The 19,465-nt window shown below is 43.4% G+C and overlaps 1 protein-coding gene and 1 long non-coding RNA gene across 6 annotated transcripts in view; one reads left to right on the top strand and one right to left on the bottom strand.

Moving 5' to 3' along the window:
* The window catches only part of CPNE1 (copine 1), a 186,927-nt gene extending 176,683 nt beyond the window's left edge, over positions 1-10,244 (top strand). For all 5 annotated transcript variants that reach the window (XM_068263637.1, XM_068263639.1, XM_068263636.1 and 2 more), the window contains 3 exons: positions 3,404-3,537; positions 8,186-8,422; positions 9,410-10,244. In XM_068263637.1, coding sequence (XP_068119738.1) covers positions 3,404-3,537; positions 8,186-8,422; positions 9,410-9,526 — 488 coding nt within the window. In that variant the 3' untranslated portion in view covers positions 9,527-10,244. The remainder of the gene's footprint in view (positions 1-3,403; positions 3,538-8,185; positions 8,423-9,409) is intronic.
* Positions 10,245-16,177: 5,933 nt separating this feature from the next.
* LOC137542041 (uncharacterized) overlaps positions 16,178-19,465 on the bottom strand; it is a 67,994-nt gene continuing 64,706 nt past the window's right edge. The window contains exons 2-3 of the long non-coding RNA XR_011025339.1: positions 18,784-18,891; positions 16,178-16,236 (exon numbers count right to left, since the gene is read on the bottom strand). This is a non-coding gene — a long non-coding RNA (uncharacterized lncRNA). The remainder of the gene's footprint in view (positions 16,237-18,783; positions 18,892-19,465) is intronic.

Here is a 19,465-nt window from a genome sequence, read left to right as displayed (position 1 = left end):
CCCATTGAGCGGATTGGTTATCAGAAATGATCTATCGGTTGTGGGATTGTATTGTTAATGGCCACCTTAACAATTTTTTTGGGGGGGTTTGATATAGAAAGTGCATTTCATATTGCTTCCATGTATTGTAGTCATTGCAGATGTGCAATGCGCAGTGGGTATACTGCTGAAGTCTCACATCTTTTTCTCATGAACTTCTGTATCTACAGAAGTCAAATAGGAAAGTTTGCCTATTTCCAGTAGACCCTAAACTGAAACTGGCGATAAAAGATGGGATGCGTCATCAGTCGTTAAAACCTAGAAGGATAAAAAAAGTTTTCCGTATAATCTCTTAATTAGAACATAAGATAATCTAGAGAATGGGATAGTAACATAGTTTGGTTGAAAAAATATGTCCATCCATTAAGTTCAACCAGAAAGAAAAGTAAAAAAAACCAAAACACTGTCCTAAACCCGCACATAGCCATTGATCCACGGGAAGGCTACACGTAGCCACTTGGCCAATTAGCCTTTAAAAATGAAAAATTCCTTCCCGACTCCAGATAGCAGTCAGATAAATCCCTGCATCAACTAATTACCTAGTAATTGCCTTGGATCCCTTAGGGCTAGTTTCCACTAGCGCGGCGTGCGTCTCGCAGACGCACACCGGCACTGAGCGGGTGGGGGGATCGCAGGCGAATCCCATGAGCCGTGCCATGCACGGCTATGGGATTCGCAGCCTCCGCCGCGAATTCTGCGGGGGGTTTCGGCCGAATCGCTCCCGCAAGCGATTCGGCCGCGGCGCCGTTATCCCCTATGGCAGAGTTTCCCCGTGCGATTCATGTGCGGTGAAACTCTGCGGAATTGCGGCAGAAACCGCGATAGTGGAAACGGGGCCTTACAAATGTAAGAAAAGCATCCAAGCCCTCTTTAAATGCAGATACAAGTAGTGCCCGACTTATGAACAACCCGCCGATACGAATGGCACGGATTCTGTATTTCCGTGGAAACAATTCAAAAAATGTAGGTTTTTGAGAAAATGGTTTTTTAAAAAAAAATACAAAGTCCAATTTGGCAAAAAAACATGGAAAAAAATGGCTTTTAAACTTGTATAAGCAGGTACAGAGGGCAGAGGTGACACAGAAGAGAACATTGAGGCACAGAGCAGGTACAGGGGACAGAGATGGCACAATGTTCCGACTTAAGAACAGATTCAGATTAAGAACAAATCTACAGTCCCTATCTCATTCATTAACTGGGGACTACCTGTATAGAGTTTACCATAACTAGCTCCTGAGGTAAGATCTTGCAGATTTAAACCACTCTCACTGTGAAGGACCCCTTTCTAAATAGATGGCAAAAACTCTTTCCTCCATACGCAGATCCTGTCCTCTTTTACGTTGTACTATTAGTAGCAGCTTTTTGTCCCTAAGGTTATACAATACAATTGCATAACGAATGATCCGTATAAACCTCAGTAACAATTAATGGACTCTTAATAACCGTTAGAAGCAATACCCTCAGATTCCCTCCATTAAGTTTGTGTCTAATGGCAAAAAAGAATGACTATCACGTTTATCTGCCAGAGGAAAAGATAATTGTATGCATTACAAAAGTGACCTGATTGGTATCATAGCAGTTGGTGATCGATGTTTTCACCCCTTGTGTTTTTTTTTTTTTTTTTTTTTTAAATCAAACTCTAGCAGTGATTTGTAATCCGAGGCCACAGTTGCTTTGCAGAGAGTAGCGATTTAGCAGCGATGTGCATTGTAGCTGCATTAGTGATATACTGTATAAGCTTATGATAGGACGGTTTTACAGACTTCGCATTTGTGGCCCAGCAGAATCATTCTGGGGTATTCAGGACTGCTTTTTATAGTCAGCGCATAGGAGTTGTGCCACTTCATTTTAGAGATGAGAAACACTTGGGCATGTCCACCAATTATGTTAGGGCAAATTGTTTGTAAAGTATCGGGTGTGAGGTAGGTTCAATGAAGAAGCCTAAAGATTTGTACACGCGTCCAACAAAGTGCGCAACCAACGACATGACCGACTGCACGACCAAGCGATAGCATGACTTGCGTTTTCTGCGCATCAAGTAACTGAATGACCAACTCATTTGCATACTTTGCACGCAAGCGGAACTACGGACTACACAATATGGCCACATTCTAAACAAACGACTTGAGCAAATATTGTGCGGATGTTCAACACTCGTGAGTTGATCCCCTGTTTGGATTGGGCAAACAGCCGGTTATCAGTCGCTCGTCTAGTTGTTTGTCACACAACCAACTACTGTCCAACAGACCAAGTTTGGATAATAGTTGGGTGGAATAGTTGCAAGTGTGTACGAGTCTTTAGAGGGACTTTATTGCTGGGCATTTGGGTGGAAGTTTGGCATATTTCCACCTCTGCTTCAGAGACAGTAATGTTATGTATAAACACAACACTTTGCCTGAGAGAAGCTGCTTACCATGAATACACATGCAGGAGTATTATTCATTGAGATGCATGGCTGAAAGGGAGGATTAAATGCAGCATGCTTTTCTCAGATAATGCACATAGCACTATAGAGATGAGCTATAATTCCAACTTTGGCACCTTTCGAACTAGAAATCACAGGCGATTGCACTTGCGAACGGTCTAAAATTACTGTATTTTTCAGCATATGACATCCAAACCCCCCCCCCCCCCTTTTTTTTATTTTTTTTTGCCCCACCGCCTCCCCCTCCCCGAAAGGGGGAGGAAAAGTCCCTGTGTCTTATATGCCAAATAAAGGGATTGCCTGACTTATGAACGCCTTCATCGCAATGTTGGTCTCCCTGTATTGTCTGTGTCGTCCTCTGCTCCCCACCCCCATGTCTCCTCTGCTCCTTGTGCGCAAATACAAGTAGCGGCAGCGCGGCTCACTTCATCCAGCGGCTATGTAAGCATGTCAAACCCAATACCGGGCCTGACCTGGTTATGCTTGGGAAAATAAAGTATTCTGATCAGAGACCTCTCCTCTCCTTCACTGTTTCCCTAGTGCCGGCTTCTGCTGATGACGCGATCAGCAGAAGCCGGCACTAGGGGAGCCATGAGGGAGAGGTTTCTGATCGCCACTGGAGTTGTGGGTGAGTGGATCTTCCGCTACTTAAATTTATGCACCAGGAGTGGAGGAGGACATACATGGGAAGCAAAGGTGACAGGGAGGACACAATAATTGGGGGAGAACATCTACAAGATGGATGCACCAGGTTTAGTGTACATATTTGCAGAAAAGTTGCAACCAACTGAAATACTTTGCATCTCACTTACCATCTTTAGTAGGAGGGGATAAAATTAGAAGATAAGGTAATTTGCTCATTTTGAGATCTGTAGATGAAAACCAATGTATTGTAGATGGTATGTTGTAATTTGCACTATACATGTCCTTCCTGTGCAGGAGTGCAAGGCATTGTGGATGCTTACCGCCAAGCTCTGCCGCAGGTGCGTCTGTACGGCCCAACTAACTTCTCCCCGATTATCAACCATGTGACCCGGTTTGCAGCGGCAGGAGCACAACAGAAGAATGCATCTGTGAGTATTGTCTTTTACCCACTTCAGCCTTCAGTGTTTCACCTTATGCATCCGAGCAACTTTCACCTCCCATTAATTCACCAATAACTTTGATCACTACTTATCACACTGAAATGATTTATATCTTGTTTTTTCTGCCACTATTTAGGCTTTCTTTGGGTGGTACATTTTTGATTATTATATTTTTCTAAATCCATTTTAACAGGAAGATTTAGAAAAAATTGAATAAATTCATGCTCAGTTTTCGGCCATATAGTTTTAAAATGCATGCTACAGTGATTAAAACCCATGTATTTTATTTGCCCATTTGTCCCGGTTATTACACCTTTTAAATTATGTCCCTATCACAATGTATGACTCCGATATTTTATTTGGAAAGAACGGTGCATTTTTTTCAGTTGTGTCCAACACTTATAACAAGCCCCTAATTTAAAAATAACTAAGGTAACTATGTATTTTTCTTATTGTGTGGTTTGTTTTTTTTGTTTTGTTTTGTTTTTTTTACAAAAAAAAAGTTGTGTAGCTTTTGGGGAGTGTGGGAGGTAAGGGACTAATTTTTTAAAAGTAAAAAGTTATCTAGAAATTTTCATTTCCAGATGTAACTTTACTATTTGGCCACAAGATGCCCTCACAGCTCACTTCTGCATGCATAGTATTACTATGCAAAGTGGAAGTAATGTGAAGCTGGGACAGTAGGGGATTTTTGAAAGACTGAGCTGTCTCTGACGGTGTCGGTCTTTCATATGGGGACTAATGGTGTGTACACTCTTGAAAGATAAATGAAAGATCACAGACCAATTTTACCCCCCTTCCATGTAGTATGAGAGCCATACTCTACACAGTCTATTCTATGGAGCTGAACTCCCCATCAGATAAAAATCTTTGAATGTGTACAGCATCTTTGTGTGCAGCATCTTGCAAAAGACCATTATCTGCAAAAGATCTGTGCCTGCAAAATGCATTCATAGTCTGATATCTGCAGATCCTCACACACACATCCTGTTTAACAGACATTCATCTGCAGATCAGATCCACCAGGATGGAACTTCAGATCTGCAGATGATTGCCAGATATGCAGATACATGTCTGTTAAACAAGGTGTGTATGAGGATCTGTAGATATCAGACTATGAATGCATTTTGCAGGAACAGATCTTTTGCAGATAGTGATCTGTTGCATGTGTACAGCATCTTTGTGTGCAGCATCTTTCAAAGATTTCTATCTGATGGGGAGTTCAGCTCCATAGAATAGACTGTAGGTATGGCTCGCATACTACATGGAAGGGGGTAAAATTGGTCTGTGATCTTTCATTTTCAAAAGACTTATCTCAAGTGTGTATGTAGCATTAGCCTACATTGGGAACAAAGTTCCCATTCATGTATCTATGTAAAACTCTTAATATCCACCCCCAGTTACCGTAGCTAGTGTGTAAGCTGACAGTCTGCATAGTACTGTAATATCCAGCTCAATCTGTTAGTATTGCAGACAGAAGCTTTTAACTTCATTCAGAGATGAAACAGCCTTGGGGCCTCTGTGCCTCTGTGCAACCTCAGTACCTCACAGCTCAGTGACTGACAGGGCTATTGCTAGGATCCTAAAAGATTTGGGGCACAAAGGATAAAGGGGGAGTGTGGTGCAGGGATGTGGGAGGATCCAACAGTAATGTAACAGTGTAACTCAAAGGCAGTGGGACTAAATGTTTCTCCCAAAACACCGGAGTAGTGATCCTAAAGGTGACTGGACAGCCCCCCCCCCCCCCAACTTCCACCCCCATCCCCCATAAAAGTAGTCAAAAGGATTGGTTAGCACACTGGCTTCTCAAAGAGCAAAGCATACATTTTATTCTTCCATCATGTGTCAAACAGCATAAGTTAACGGTTTCGGGTCCACACAGGGTCCACTTCTTCAGAGCAGTGCAGACATTGTTCTGAAAAAGGGGACGCTACGTGGCCCTGAAACAATTGTCAACTTATGGTGTTTGACATATGATGGAATAATAAATGTATGCTTTGCTCATTGAGAAGCTGGTGTGCTAAACAATCCTTTTGACTACTTGATCGATACAGGGTGTTGCTTTGCATCCTTGGTAATGCACCCAAACTGATACGGCAAGGTGTGCAAGGTCCTCACCTTCTTACTTTTGTCTCCTCCACAAAAAATACACTCCCAATAAGGCATCATTTTCACCCTCAGAACACTTGCACACATAATAAAGCAGCACATGATGTGGTGGAACAGGAGATTTGCATGATGGATGTGCAGCCAATAAATTTGCAGAAAGGCCTGGTGCACACCAAGAACCGCTAGCAGATCCGCAAAATGCTAGCAGATTTTGAAACGCTTTTTCTTCTTTTTCTGTAGCGTTTCAGCTAGCGTTTTGCAGTTTTGTGAAGCGTTTTTGGTGTAGTAGATTTCATGTATTGTTACAGTAAAGCTGTTACTGAACAGCTACTGTAACAAAAAACGCCTGGCAAACCGCTCTGAACTGGTGTTTTTCAGAGCGGTTTGCGTTTTTCCTATACTTAACATTGAGGCAGAAACGCATCCGCAATCCAAAATCTGCAGCAGCCCGGGAGTATGCGTTTCTGCAAAACGCCTCCCGCTCTGGTGTGCACCAGCCCATTGAAATACATTACCCTAGCGGATCCGCACCCGCAAGCGGATCGCAAACCGCAGCAGAACCGCTCTGGTGTGCACTAGACCAAACTGCACAATGCTCTCGTGTTAATATGGACCAAAGTCTGAGGAATGCCACAAAGAATCAAGGCAGATCTGAAGGCAACAAGAAAAAGCTCCAACTCTGTACTAGCAAGATGTACCAAAAGAAACATTTTGCTGACCACTTTATTTGGTACATGTATTAGCATGCCATTTAGTAATCGTGGGCCCCCAAAATAGCAAATCCTGCAATAACCCAAAAATAACAGATGCATTTATTATCTGGTGGAAATGGCTGCAACAGTCAGTACTTCACAAATACAATGCAGCACACATTACCACATGTATAAAATGCAGCAAACATTATACCAACACATACTAAATGTAGCAAATATTGTAACCCAAATGACTTGCAGCAAACGTTACTGCCCACACATAGGCAGTTGCTTGTGTTTTTAATAAAAATTTACACCCGGTTATCACAGACCAATTGGGAGGGACACAAGTGGAAAGTGGGTTTTTATCTTTTCAACCTCCTGCTGTGTGACCAATGTTGCACAGCGCACTTCAAGTTGCATGACCTGCCTTGCACAGCACACCTCACGCTACGTAACCAGCAATGGCCCTCAATTCGTAAAGCATTCCCCGCATGCGGTAATGCTGAAAACTGCAGACTTTCCCGACCACTTAGCAATGTGTCAATTCATAAAGGCTGTTACCGCATGAAAAGCTGACCATTACCGACCAGGGAGATAAATTAACCGACTTGGCTGTAGTTGCCTCCAACACATGTCAGTAAATTGTCAGCAAATGTCCATTCATAAAGCCTTCAACAAGCGGTAAACCTGGCGATAGTTACTGACACCTCTGGTGAGGTCTTAACAAGTTACCGACACTTCTGGTGAGATGTTAACAATGCAAAGTGCAGGGAGCCTAATGCTGCGTACACACTGGCGACTACGGTCGTTTGAAACAGCTAATTAACGATCGTTCCGCCGACAATCGGGGAAAGAACTTTACCAAACGATCATTAACACGAACGACAAAAGAACGACATCGTGAAGATGGAAATATCCAACCTGACGGATCGTATCTACCGACAATCGTTACAAAACTATAGTGTGTACAGACATCGGCCGAGAACGATCGTTACAAGGGCCAATGCGCCTGCGTTGAATTCTGCCCAACTTCAGTACTTCCTTTGTAGCGCTGCCGTAAAGATTGTTACATTGCTCATTTCAATTAAACTTTGTGCTCAAGTTAACAAACATATATTTGTATCTATTGTAACTCCATGTCAGTGAGTTTTTTTTATTTTATATAAATATGTACGCAACATTTCCTTCTGATCGTTCTTTTCTGCGAGAACGATCGTTAAAATGTGTATGATGATCGCTGCACTCCCATCGTTGCATTCCAATCTTTCCATATCGTTCGTCTGGTAACTATCGTTCCTTGCAAGCGATAGTTATCGCAAGTGTGTACGCAGCATAAGTCTGTGCGAGTCATCTGTGCAGGCAGGGAAAGTCTGTGTGAGTTCGTCTGTATGAGTCATCTGTGCAGGGCAAAAGAGAGATCTCGCCCACACTGCTTCTACTCTACCGCTGAATGGGCTGTGGTAATTTACTGACTTTCAACGGCAGCTGGGGAAATGTCTATGAATTGGCATACGGACCAGGAAAATATCGAGTGCAGTATTTTCCCGACAAGATTATTTTTTTTTAATGAATCGAGGCCAATGTATTGTAGCGCATAACCTGAGTAAATCCTCATTATGATTGGATGTGTTTGGGGTGCTAAAAGTTTGGACCCCAAACTGTTGAATGGGTGGAGATTTCCTTGCAGGGTGAGGAAACCTCTTTAGTAATGTTTGACCCCTTTCCATTACAATAATAGAAGAACCCACAAGTCACATGATTGCTGAGGCAGATACATGGTGCAATATATCACAATGTAACCTATCCTTTTTTTTTTTTTTATGCACTCCTAGCAATACTTCATCCTCCTCATCATCACTGATGGAGAGATCACAGATCTGAATGACACCAGGAACGCCATCGTACAAGCCTCAAAGCTGCCCATGTCCATCATCATAATTGGAGTAGGAAATGCAGATTTCAAGGCCATGGAGTTCCTAGATGGTGACAATGGCGTCCTGAAGGCCTCCAGCGGGGAAGCAGCTGCCAGAGATATTGTCCAGTTTGTGCCATTCCGCCAGTTTCAGAATGTAAGTTGACTTCTCTGTTTTCCATTCTTCTCTATTGCTGAGCTTTCCCATTCAACTCTGCTGATTCAAACAGCTCAGAATTTGTGCAGCTGCATTGACCATGCACAAGTGTTCCATCCGGCAGAGCTGTTTGCCACATTGCTGCTGAGATCTCAGCAAGTGATGCGCAAGGACACCAGACAATGCATAGTGCTCAGGCCCTAACTCTTGATTCCTTTTTTTTTTTTTTTTTTTGTAGAAAATCACTCCCAGGAATTGCTCCCCTCCCCATAAACTAGTAACAATAGTAGATCTCACCTGCTAGAATATGATTTTCTTTTATTGTTAAAGTGAACCTCCAGACTAAAAGTCTATTCAGCAGCACTGAAAAGGCTTGGTGTTTAACGGTTTCACAGAATGAGAACTTTGTTTTTCTTACCTAAGCCTAATTTTTAGCTGCACAGAAGCTAAGCTCTTCCCCATTAAGGAAATCTGCCCGGGCATTTTTCCCCTGATGTGCAAAGCATGATGGGATTTCTGATGTTCTCGTTGTCTAGCGTATGCAGCTGGAAGGGGATGATTAGTACACAGGACAATTGGAACTGTCTCATGCTCCCTGTCACCTCCTTTCAAACCGAAAAAAGGTGGCTGCCCCCATAAAATCACAAACATTTGACTGTTCTTTTAAAATGGGGGTGGGTAAATTATTATATTGCCTATCTATTACTGGGGTATCTGTATTATGCCAGATCTACTGTTGTGCCTATACTTCAGCTCCTGGGACGATATATACCAATTAACCCCTGCGGGAGAGGTGGTTATCCTTGGGGTAGGGCCAGGCGTGTGTGTGAGTGTGTGAGTGTGTGAGTGTGTGAGTGTGTGAGTGTGTGAGTGTGTGAGTGTGTGAGTGTGTGAGTGTGTTTTTAACTGATATTTCACTTTAAAAAAAAAACTAGCTAGGCTGCTGTTGTCGCCCTTTACCAGATAACTCTTTTCTCTGTCTTCCAGGCCCCCAAAGAAGCCCTTTCTCAGGCAGTGCTTGCAGAGGTCCCTAAACAGCTGGTCTCCTATTTCAAGTTCCTGGGAATGCCGCCTGTGAACCCTCCACCACAGAAGACTGCATAGGAATCCTGAGCATCCCTACTGCATGCGGTGCTGCTACACTCAGAAAGAATTGGACTCCCAGAATGAATACATCTCCTTCTTCCACTCTTATAGACTGGGCTCTCCTCTCACACTCTATATTCCCAGCGACCTGACCAACACTACCGAGGTCTGATCTGCTCTCTGTGGTTCCCAGAAAGGAGTGACCTGTTCTCTTTTTAGAAGAGTTTCTACAGAATAGAAATGGAAAACCGTTTGAGTAACTACAATAGGCTGCATGTTGCTGCTTTAGCATTTGGAAGTAATGGCCATTGCAGTGTGTGTGTATAGCACCACCTCCCTGATGCATAAGGGAATGAGCTGCAACCATTGACGATGGTCAGTAAGATGCAAATAATTTTGAGTTGATGAAGCATTATGCAAATGTATGCAGCTTGAAAACTCCACTGCTCCACTGCTTTAATTTGCATAATCCTGCATCAACAGCTGTTTTATTGATCTGGGACAAGGTCTCTATTATAGGATAACAAAGTTTGAAGACTAGAATAATATGCAGTTAGTGCCTTTTTGTGTGTGTAGACATACCCTATATTGGTGCATAAACTGACATCATCTGTATGCATCCCTTAGATATCTACTTTGATGCCCTTATTACAATAATCACAAATGCAATGGAAATCCCTGGCCGCTGCATTAATACTTTACCTGCCACAATCCGCCACTGTGTCCCCACTTCCCCACGTAGGTTGCTTGCCATTGTAACATCACACATGAGTCCTGCATGCAAACTTGTTCTGCTTGCAATTATTTGTCTTAATGCAGGGGCACTGGGGGTGGTGGGTACACGTGCATTAGGGGGATAGCAGCCAGAGGCAGCGCCACAAGACAAGATTGCCAAAAGATTTCATGCTGAAATTGATTGGAATTGGCCTGCAGTTTATGGAAGCCAACAGGTCTCTGATTCTCCAGTCAGAGAGATCTGTCTATTGGTCAGTCACCAAAATTGCTAGGTGTATGGGTACTCTAACCCTGTAGGGCCATTGTACAGGGAGGGATTTATCTGATTCCTGCATGATTCAATTAAAGGGGAGCTTAAGGCTAAAAAATAAATAGATTTTTTTTTTTTACAGTTACCTGGGTATTCTTCTTGCCCCCTGGACTTGTACTCTGCCCTTAACATCCTCCTGATCCCTTTCAGCCAACAGCGGCGACCTCCGCAAAACTGGCCGGTCGCCGCCAGGTACTACACATGCGCACAACTGGCGGCGACTTTGTGGAAGTCGCCACTGCTGGCCGGAGGGGATCAGGAGATTGTTGTGGGGGCAGTATGAGACCAGGGGGCTGGAAGAAGCCCCAGGTAACATAAAAAAAAAATCAATTTTTATTTTTCTTTAGCCTTGAGCTTCCCTTTAAGAGAAAAGTTGTGGAATCCCTGGAGTTGAAGGTTGAACTGTTATGCCGACCGAATGATTTGTAATGCTGTCCCAACCAGTCATATGATTCAAATTCTTCCCTGCCTCTCGTCCTACACAGGCAACTCCCCTTTTCCCTGCCGCCTTCTCATTGGTTAATCAAAAACTATTGTGAGGGTTCTAATTTGTGCTGTAGTTGGCAGGTGGATTACACAGGAAGTTGTGAAGCCAAAAATAAGATATTGGGGTGTCTCATAACTGTGCCCCTGACAAAGATGTCTAATGCTGGGAATACACAGGTCGATTCTGCACCCGTTCGTTTTTTGCTGCTCGATTCCGCGGGCGATTCTCTTATCTTCTGCGTGTTTTTCTTTTTCCATTGTCCTCAGTGCAGAATCGATCGGACATGTCATAAATTATCTATTGAGCCATCTAAATGACTCAGAATCGAGCCGTGTATTCCCAGCATAAGTGAAAAGACTGACTAAACAGAATGACTGCAGATTACAATATTTCAGCTGTATGCATTAGCTGGCTGGAGTGTAGCTTGAAATCTCTATATAAGCAGAAATGAGTGGTGCCTTTTGCAAAATGTGTCTTAGGACTTGAAGATACAAAGCTTGCTAATAAATTCCCCAAGCTGCTGTGCCTTAGCTTGCAAGTAGAAGCCTGCTCATCCTGGGTCTATAATCCCACTAGAGGGCGAGCTTGTGCCTTTTTACCTATGAATATGTGCTGCTTCCCTGCCTATTAATCCTCTCAGCCAAGTCACATGAGCAGTGCAGTAGCAGAGACATGATCTATCTAGGCAATTGCAAGCTGCTGCGCTGGATAACTGCATCCTGCAGAAGAATTATGCTGCAACACACACAGGCCATATGGAGCAGCTGCAGTTACTGCAAATAGTGTTGTGAGGTGTTTTCTATGCCAAAGTGTCCCATAGTGTCATAACGCAGTTGTTTGACGCAGTTCTTTTATAGAAAGAATGTCAGGAAGGATCAGATTCATATTTATCTCTCTGAATAGAGCAGCAAAATCTTTCTAAAGTAATGGACAATTCAGGCAACAACCCACTCGCAATGAAAATATTAGATTGCCTATTTTGTTCACTCGTTGCTTTGTTCTCACTCGTTGCTTTGTGTGTTATTTGGCACTAGTCTAGTTTAGGTGACCCAGCAGAAAACCTTGTAGGGAACAGTTGTCCAATCACAGTACCCCGCTACACCCACAAAGCATTGTGATTAGCCAAATAGTGTAGGCGTGGTTTACTAAAACCTACTAATTTGAGGTGAAGCTGTCCATCCAATCACGTTAGCAGAATTTCCCTATGGGGTTTCATGCTGGGTCCCTTAAAAGGACCGCGATTGCGAAAATGCTAACATTTTAAATACATGTCAACACATACAAATAAGTATGTTTCTTCCAGAGTAAAATGGACGATACATTTTTTCCTATGTTGCTGTCACTTACAACAGATAGTAGAAATCTGACAGAACAGACAGGTTTTGGACTAACCCATCTCCTCATAGGGGATTCTCAGCATGGCCTTTATTGTTTGTATAAATCCTTTGCAGAGCATGTCTTTATAAAGATGCTGGCCAGCCTCCCCTGCTCGCTGCACACTTTTTTAGTGAATGACAGTTGCTCCATCCAATTGCCTAAGTGTTTGTGAAAATAAAGAAAATCTTGAGAATCCCCCATGAGGAGATGGGTTAGTCCAAAACCTATTGATACTGTCAGATTTCTACCATCTGCTGTAAATAACCACAACAAAGGGTAAAATGAATTTATAGCTCATCTTACTCTGGAAGAAACATACTTTTCATTTGTATGTGTTTACATATATTTTAAAATTTTAAGCATTTTTGCAATAATGGTCCTTAACAGTACATGAGCATCTGTTATTCAGACTTTATCATAACAGGTCATATTTTTCTAGTAAGGTCGTGTATTCATCATATTACATCAGTTTCTTCCTCAAATACAGAAAGAAACTCTCTCCTAATGTATTCTAGTGGGACGCCAGTGGGAACTTTATTAACCCATTAGACAAGTTAAATACGTAGTATATTGTTTCCATTATTTTTCTATTTTTTGTTGGTCTTTTTAGCCTGTTGTTTATACGGTGTATTTTCTTAGAAATTCTGAAATAAAATATATGCATTAAAGGACTTCCATGAATTTCTACTAAGTAAAATGAGAATGTAAAGCTGTTGGTTTCATAAATTGTGTGTTCATTTTGGGTGAGAACAATTGCTCTAATAGCCAGGCTGCCTCAGCTATCTGCCAGCTAGCATGCTCTGCTCTATGGAGTGGGGAAGGAGGTGAGTTGGAGATGTCTAGCTGCACAAAATAACATTGCAGTCATCCATCCTAAGCAGAAATGCTAATTACACCAGCTGTAGGGGCAGGTGAGGTAGGGTTAACTTACCCATGCTGCTGTCTATTGCAAAGCACTCCAGTCATTACCATGCTTCTACCTGGAAGGAAGAAGCATGGTAATGACTGATCCAAAGCGTTCCAGTCATTACCATGCTTCCGCCTTCCGGGTTGAAGGAGGAAGCATGGTAATGACTGGAGCTCTTTGCAACAGACGGGAGCATGGGTAAGTTTAACCCTCCCTCACCCCGCCCCCCACAGCTGCAGTAATTCCCTTTTTCGATTCAAAGTACCTACTCGGAAGAAGAGCATCCCTACTGCTTAGTGTTGCAGCATGACTGATCATGAAGGACTTCATGTAGTATGAGGGGCAACAGATATTGACTACTATGAGCAGATTGTCTATTGAAAGCCTCATACTACTTAGAGGTGGTAAGATTGGTCAGTGATTGGACAATCATAATTGAAGGTGTGTAAAAGAGAAACATTTTTTTAATACATACCTGAGGCTTCCTCCAGCACCCTTCGGCCTGATTGCTCCCTTGCTGCCTGCAGCTGGTAATTGGGCCTGTCAGCGCAGGTGCAGTTCCGGCCGCATGTGCTCCCAGATATGCTCTCACTGCCAGGAGTGTTCTGCTCCTGCACGGTAGTACTGCGCAGGCGTAGAACTCTCCCTGTGATGGGAACGCGATGGGGCAACGTGACCGGGCCTTGCATGCGCAGTAAGCCCCCCGACTCCCGCAGTTACCGGGCCGGATTGTGGAGGCTGCAGGCAACGATGGGCGGCGGAGGGGACTAATCGGCGAGAAGGGGGCACCAGGTATGTATAAAACATTATTTCTTCACCCTCAGGTTCTCTTTAAGTCAACAGTCACTTACTGAAATCAGAAAACCTGAATTGTACATTGAATTTCCCAGCACCAAAAGCCGTAGCTCTATGCAAAAATCTTTGTACAGACCTTCAGCAAAAGTAAAGGCTCATAACACACATCAGACCATAGTCTTTGGAAAAGGCAAGATCACAGACCAATTTTACCCCCTTCCATGTAGTACGAGAGCCATACCTACAACAGTCCTATTCTATGGAGCTGAACTCCCCATCAGACAGAAATCTTTGCAAGATGCTGCACACACAGATGCTGTAGACATTCAAAAGATCTGTTCCTGCAAAATGCATTCATAGTCTGTTAAACAAGGTGTGTATGATGATCTGCAGATATCAGACAATCATCTGCAGAATTTGAAAATCCATCCTGGTGGATCTGATCTGCAGATGAATGTCAGTTAAACAAGGGTGTGTATGATGATCTGCAGATCTCATAGACCGGGTAGTGCCCAACCTTTTTTGGCCCGAGAGGGCCGAACTTTAAATCAAGAAAAATCTCGAGGGCCGGAACACATGCATACAAATTTTCGATGTAAAACTTTAAACGTTTTTCTAGTAACAGTTAACATGGTGCTGGAAATGGGAAAGAAAACGACAATATAAAGAATTGTTGTAGCTCACCATTTGATGCACATTTTCTTTAATGAGAAGTTTGCGGGCTGTTTTTCAGAAACCAATTTCTGGATATTTGACTCCAAATTTGTAACATTTATTCTTAATACAGAATGAAGATGATCATCTGTGATGCGAGAACGTGAGCCAGTTTCTGTGTGGGGCTGTCTGCTCTGTCTGGGCTGAGGGGGCTGTCTGCTCTGTCTGGGCTGAGGGGGCTGTCTGCTCTGTCTTGGGCTGAGGGGGCTGTCTGCTCTGTCTGGGGGCTGAGGGGGCTGTCTGCTCTGTCTTGGGCTGAGGGGGCTGTCTGCTCTGTCTGGGGCTGAGGGGGCTGTCTGCTCTGTCTTGGCTGAGGGGGGGCTGTCTGCTCTGTCTTGGGCTGAGGGGGGGCTGTCTGCTCTGAGGGGGGCTGTCTGCTCTGAGGGGGGGCTGTCTGCTCTGTGTGGGGCTGAGGGGGGCTGTCTGCTCTAAGGGGGGCTGTCTGCTCTGAGGGGGGCTGTCTGCTCTGTGTGGGGCTAGGGGGGGGGGGGCTGTCTGCTCTGTGTGGGGCTGAGGGGGGGGGGGGAGGGGGGGGGGGCTGTCCTGCTCTGTGTGGTGCTGAGGGGGGGGGGGGCTGTCTGCTCTGTGTGGGGCTGAGGGGGCTGCCCGAGGAGTAGAGGATCGGGTAGTATTTGGCGTAGTAAAGTATCGGCGTAGTCCCCCGCGCATACTTGAGAATGTGCTGGTATTCAGCCTCGGGTAGCGCTAGGATAGTTAGAAAAGCCTTCGCTCATTGGTTAGGCTGATTCCTATTGGAGGAAGGTTCCTGCACTAACCAATGAGCGAGGCTTTCTAACTATCCCAGCGCTACCCGGGGCTGAAAACCAGCGTGTATGCGCGGACTATGCCGATACTTTACTACGCAATACCACCCGATCCTCTACACCTCAGCGGGCAGACTCCTCAGTCTCCCCCAGCCTCCCCCTCTGCAGGACACTGCCGCGCTGTGGCCACAGAAACTGGTCCCTCGCGGGCCACAAATGGCCCGCGGGCCGTAGGGTGGGCAAAGCTGTCATAGACTATGAATGCAATTTGCAGGAACGGATCTTTGGCAGGAACAGATCTTTTGCAGATACTGATCTTTTGTGTCTGTACAGCATCTGTGTGTGCAGCATCTTGCAAAGATTTTTTTTCTGATGGGGAATTCAGCTCCATAGAAAAGACTGTGAAGGTATGACTCTCATACTACATGAAGGGTGGTAAGATTGGTCTGTGATCTTTCATTTTCCAAGACTGTAGTCTGATGTGTGTATGAGCCTTTAGGCTCAGAATCTAGTCTTCTCTCAAGTGAGGACACATCACATTATCTCAGGTACACTTTAAGTATAAGAATTAATACTTACCTGGGGCTTCTGTAGTACATCTGTTTGACATCCTTCCACTCTCCTGGCAGTATGCACATCCTAAAGTAATACAGATAAGTATATTTAAATGTCCTCCCTCCTGCTCTGCAATTCAAGAGTATCAGCCAATAGAGAGAGCCCACAGAGCCCTGCTTCTCACCCAATTTGATCTGTCTGGCTCTCCCTATTGGCTGTCTTCCTATGGGCTACTTCTGTCAATGTTACCGCATGGAGATTGTAAGCTACCGGATGATCTGAGCTGGAGGTAAAAATCGAACACTTTTACTTGATTTACCGAATGCTTTTATCTTTCTAAATACCTCAAGAAATTGCAATACAGACTACTGAGATCAATTACAGATTTGTGTTGTAATTTTACTATTTGGTGCAGTCATAGTTTAGTGAATTGGCACTTGGAAAGATGATCTGTAAAACCAGCTGGTTTCTGCTTTACTTAAAATACCACTATCGTGAAAATTGTAAAATTTAAAATACTTGTAAACGCATACAAATAAGAAGTAGGTTTCTGACAGAGTAAAATGAGCCATAAATTACTTTACTCCTATATTGCGGTCACTAACAGTAGGTAGTAGAAATCTTACATTAACTGACAGGTTTTGAGCTAGTCCATCTTTTCATGGGGGATTTTCAGAAAAGCTTTTAGGGCCCATTCACACTAGCTGATCGCAAAAAGCAAGCAATTTTTCTCTGGCGGTTTTTTGGCAATTAACGCCAAAAAAAGCACCATTCACACCTGGGGATTTTTTTTTTTTAGCGATTGCGTTTTTTGCGCTTCTATAGCACTATAATGCGATCGCTGGGAAATCGCCTGAAAAATGGTGCAGGCTACATGTTTACTTTCAATGTTCATGGGTGCTTTGCGGAGATAGCGCAAATCACTCAAATTAGAACGGGCCCATAGACTTTTATTACCCTAGCGCTTTGAAAAGCGATAGCGTTTGAGCGTTTTGGCGAAATCACTGGGAAAAACGCTCAAGTGTGAATGGGCCCTTTTTTTTTTTTTTTTTATAAAGACACTCCCCCTGGAAAGAATTTTATACAATGATGCAGGCAAGCCTCCCTGCTCACTGTCCCCCCCCCCTTTTTTTTTTTTTTTTTGTGACAGTTGGACACTTCAACTGCCATTCACTGAGTTGCTTTTGAAAATAAACAAAACCCTGATAATCCCCCATAAGGAGATAAACAAAAACCGACAGGTTTTGGACCAGTCTAACGATTTTCCGCGATAGTGGTCCTTTTAAAGTTCACCTGGCCTTCGCAAATACTCATCTGGACAAAGAAGAAGACTTCTGGTCTTCTGTGTTGTGATCAAATGAAACAAAAAATGTAATTGTTTGTTCACAATGAGGTTTACTTCATTTGACAGTGGGGAATGGCGTTCTTTGTGTTGAAGGCTTCTCCTTTTTTATGCCAAACATGGTGATAGGAACCTAATGCTTTGGGGGTGTTTTTCAGCCAATGGAACAGGGAACCTAACTACAGTAAATGGCACCATGAAAAAAGAGCAATACTGGGCTGGTGCACACCAAAAAGCGCAAGCAGATCCGCAAAACGCTAGCAGATTTGAAACGCTTTTTTTTATTTTTATGAGGCGTTTTGCTAGCGTTTTGCGGATTGCTGCTGCGGTTTTCAGTATAGTAGATTTCATATATTGTTACAGTAAAGCTGTTACTGAACAGCTTCTGTAACAAAAACGGCCTGCAAAACCGCTCTGAAGTGCCATTTTTCAGAGCGGTTTGCGTTTTTCCTATACTTAACATTGAGGCAGAAACGCATCTGCAATCCAAAAAATGCCTCACCCAGGCATTTTTCGTTGTCTGCAAAACGCCTGCCGCTCTGGTGTGCCACCACCCCATTGAGATACATTGACCAAGCAGATCCGCATAGCCGCAAGCGGATCTGAAAACGCCCAAAAAGCCGCTTCGGTGTGCACCAGCCCTACATGAGGATTCTCAGCGACAACATCAAGCAGTCTGCCAGAGAAACTTGGCCTTGGGCACCAGTGGTCTTTTTAACATAATGAACCAAAACACACAACAAAAGTGGTGAAGAAATGGTTAGCAGACAACAACATTAACGTTTTTTGAGTGGCCCAGCCAGAGTCCTGACAGCACTGTACCATACCTACCTACCTACCTATACATATACACCTATATACAAACATTCACTTACAGTATGTGTGTGTGTGTGTATGTATGTATGTTTATATGCAGTTATGTATGTAGATATATGTATGTACAGTAGATCTGTATGTATTTACTGTATGTATGTTTTGCAGCAATAAAGCTATGTGAACCCTTAGAAATTCTTTTAATTTCTGCACAAACTGGAATTAGATGAAGATCAGATCACAATTTTATATCCAATTTGTGCAAAAATACATATAATTCCAAAGGGTTCACATAGTTTTATTGCCTACTGTTACACACACAATCATTTTTCCCCGCATATAAGAGACTGTCTTATATTCTAATTGTGGAGAAGAATATGCCACAAGGGAGGTGCAGTAAGAGACCAAACACCTCCCCCCACAGGTCTTATTTTCAGGGTAGGTCTTATAATAGGGGAAATACGGCATAAACATACCGGTATCAGGCTTTCCTCAACCAGGGTTGCTTGAGTACTCTGCAGGGGTTCCTTGGCGGTTTCTCCATCGTCGGGGAAGTATGATAGTGCACGCTCTAATAGAGGATACTGTAGAAAAAAACCACCAAACTGGGATTCAGAATAATAATGAGCACATTGATAAAATGCAGTTGAATAAGGAAACCCGTATAATTGAGGGGCAACTGTAAAAGGGAGTAGTGAAATAAACAACCAAACTTACTTTGAGTCCATGCCTCCTCCTAAATAAATGCAGGGGTTCTTTGAGATCCATAAATTATTTGCAGGGTTCCTCCAGGTTATAACGGTTTAAAAAGGCTGGTGTATATATATATATAATATATATATATAAGTATAATATATATATATATATATTATATATATATATATGCTGTGTGTAGTGTATGTATGTATATATCAGGGAGGACTGGGACCTTTTGGCCTGGGGGAAACACAAACCAGAGGCCCCATTATCATGGCAGCCCCAGCCCAAATGACATCAAACACGCACCCCATGTCGTAATATGCCAGTAGTCATGTGGAGCGCCAATGCGGAAATACAAAAAGAACACTCTAGGGACAGTGTGACAGGTAAAGTACAGGCGCCGGGGAGGCACATAATACATTTTGAGGGACAACAGCCAGGGTTTACGTCATGTCTATC

This window comes from Hyperolius riggenbachi, chromosome 12 (assembly GCF_040937935.1).
Source record: "Hyperolius riggenbachi isolate aHypRig1 chromosome 12, aHypRig1.pri, whole genome shotgun sequence".
NCBI classification, from domain to species: Eukaryota; Metazoa; Chordata; class Amphibia; order Anura; family Hyperoliidae; genus Hyperolius; species Hyperolius riggenbachi.
This window is presented reverse-complemented; position numbering and strand designations above follow the sequence as displayed.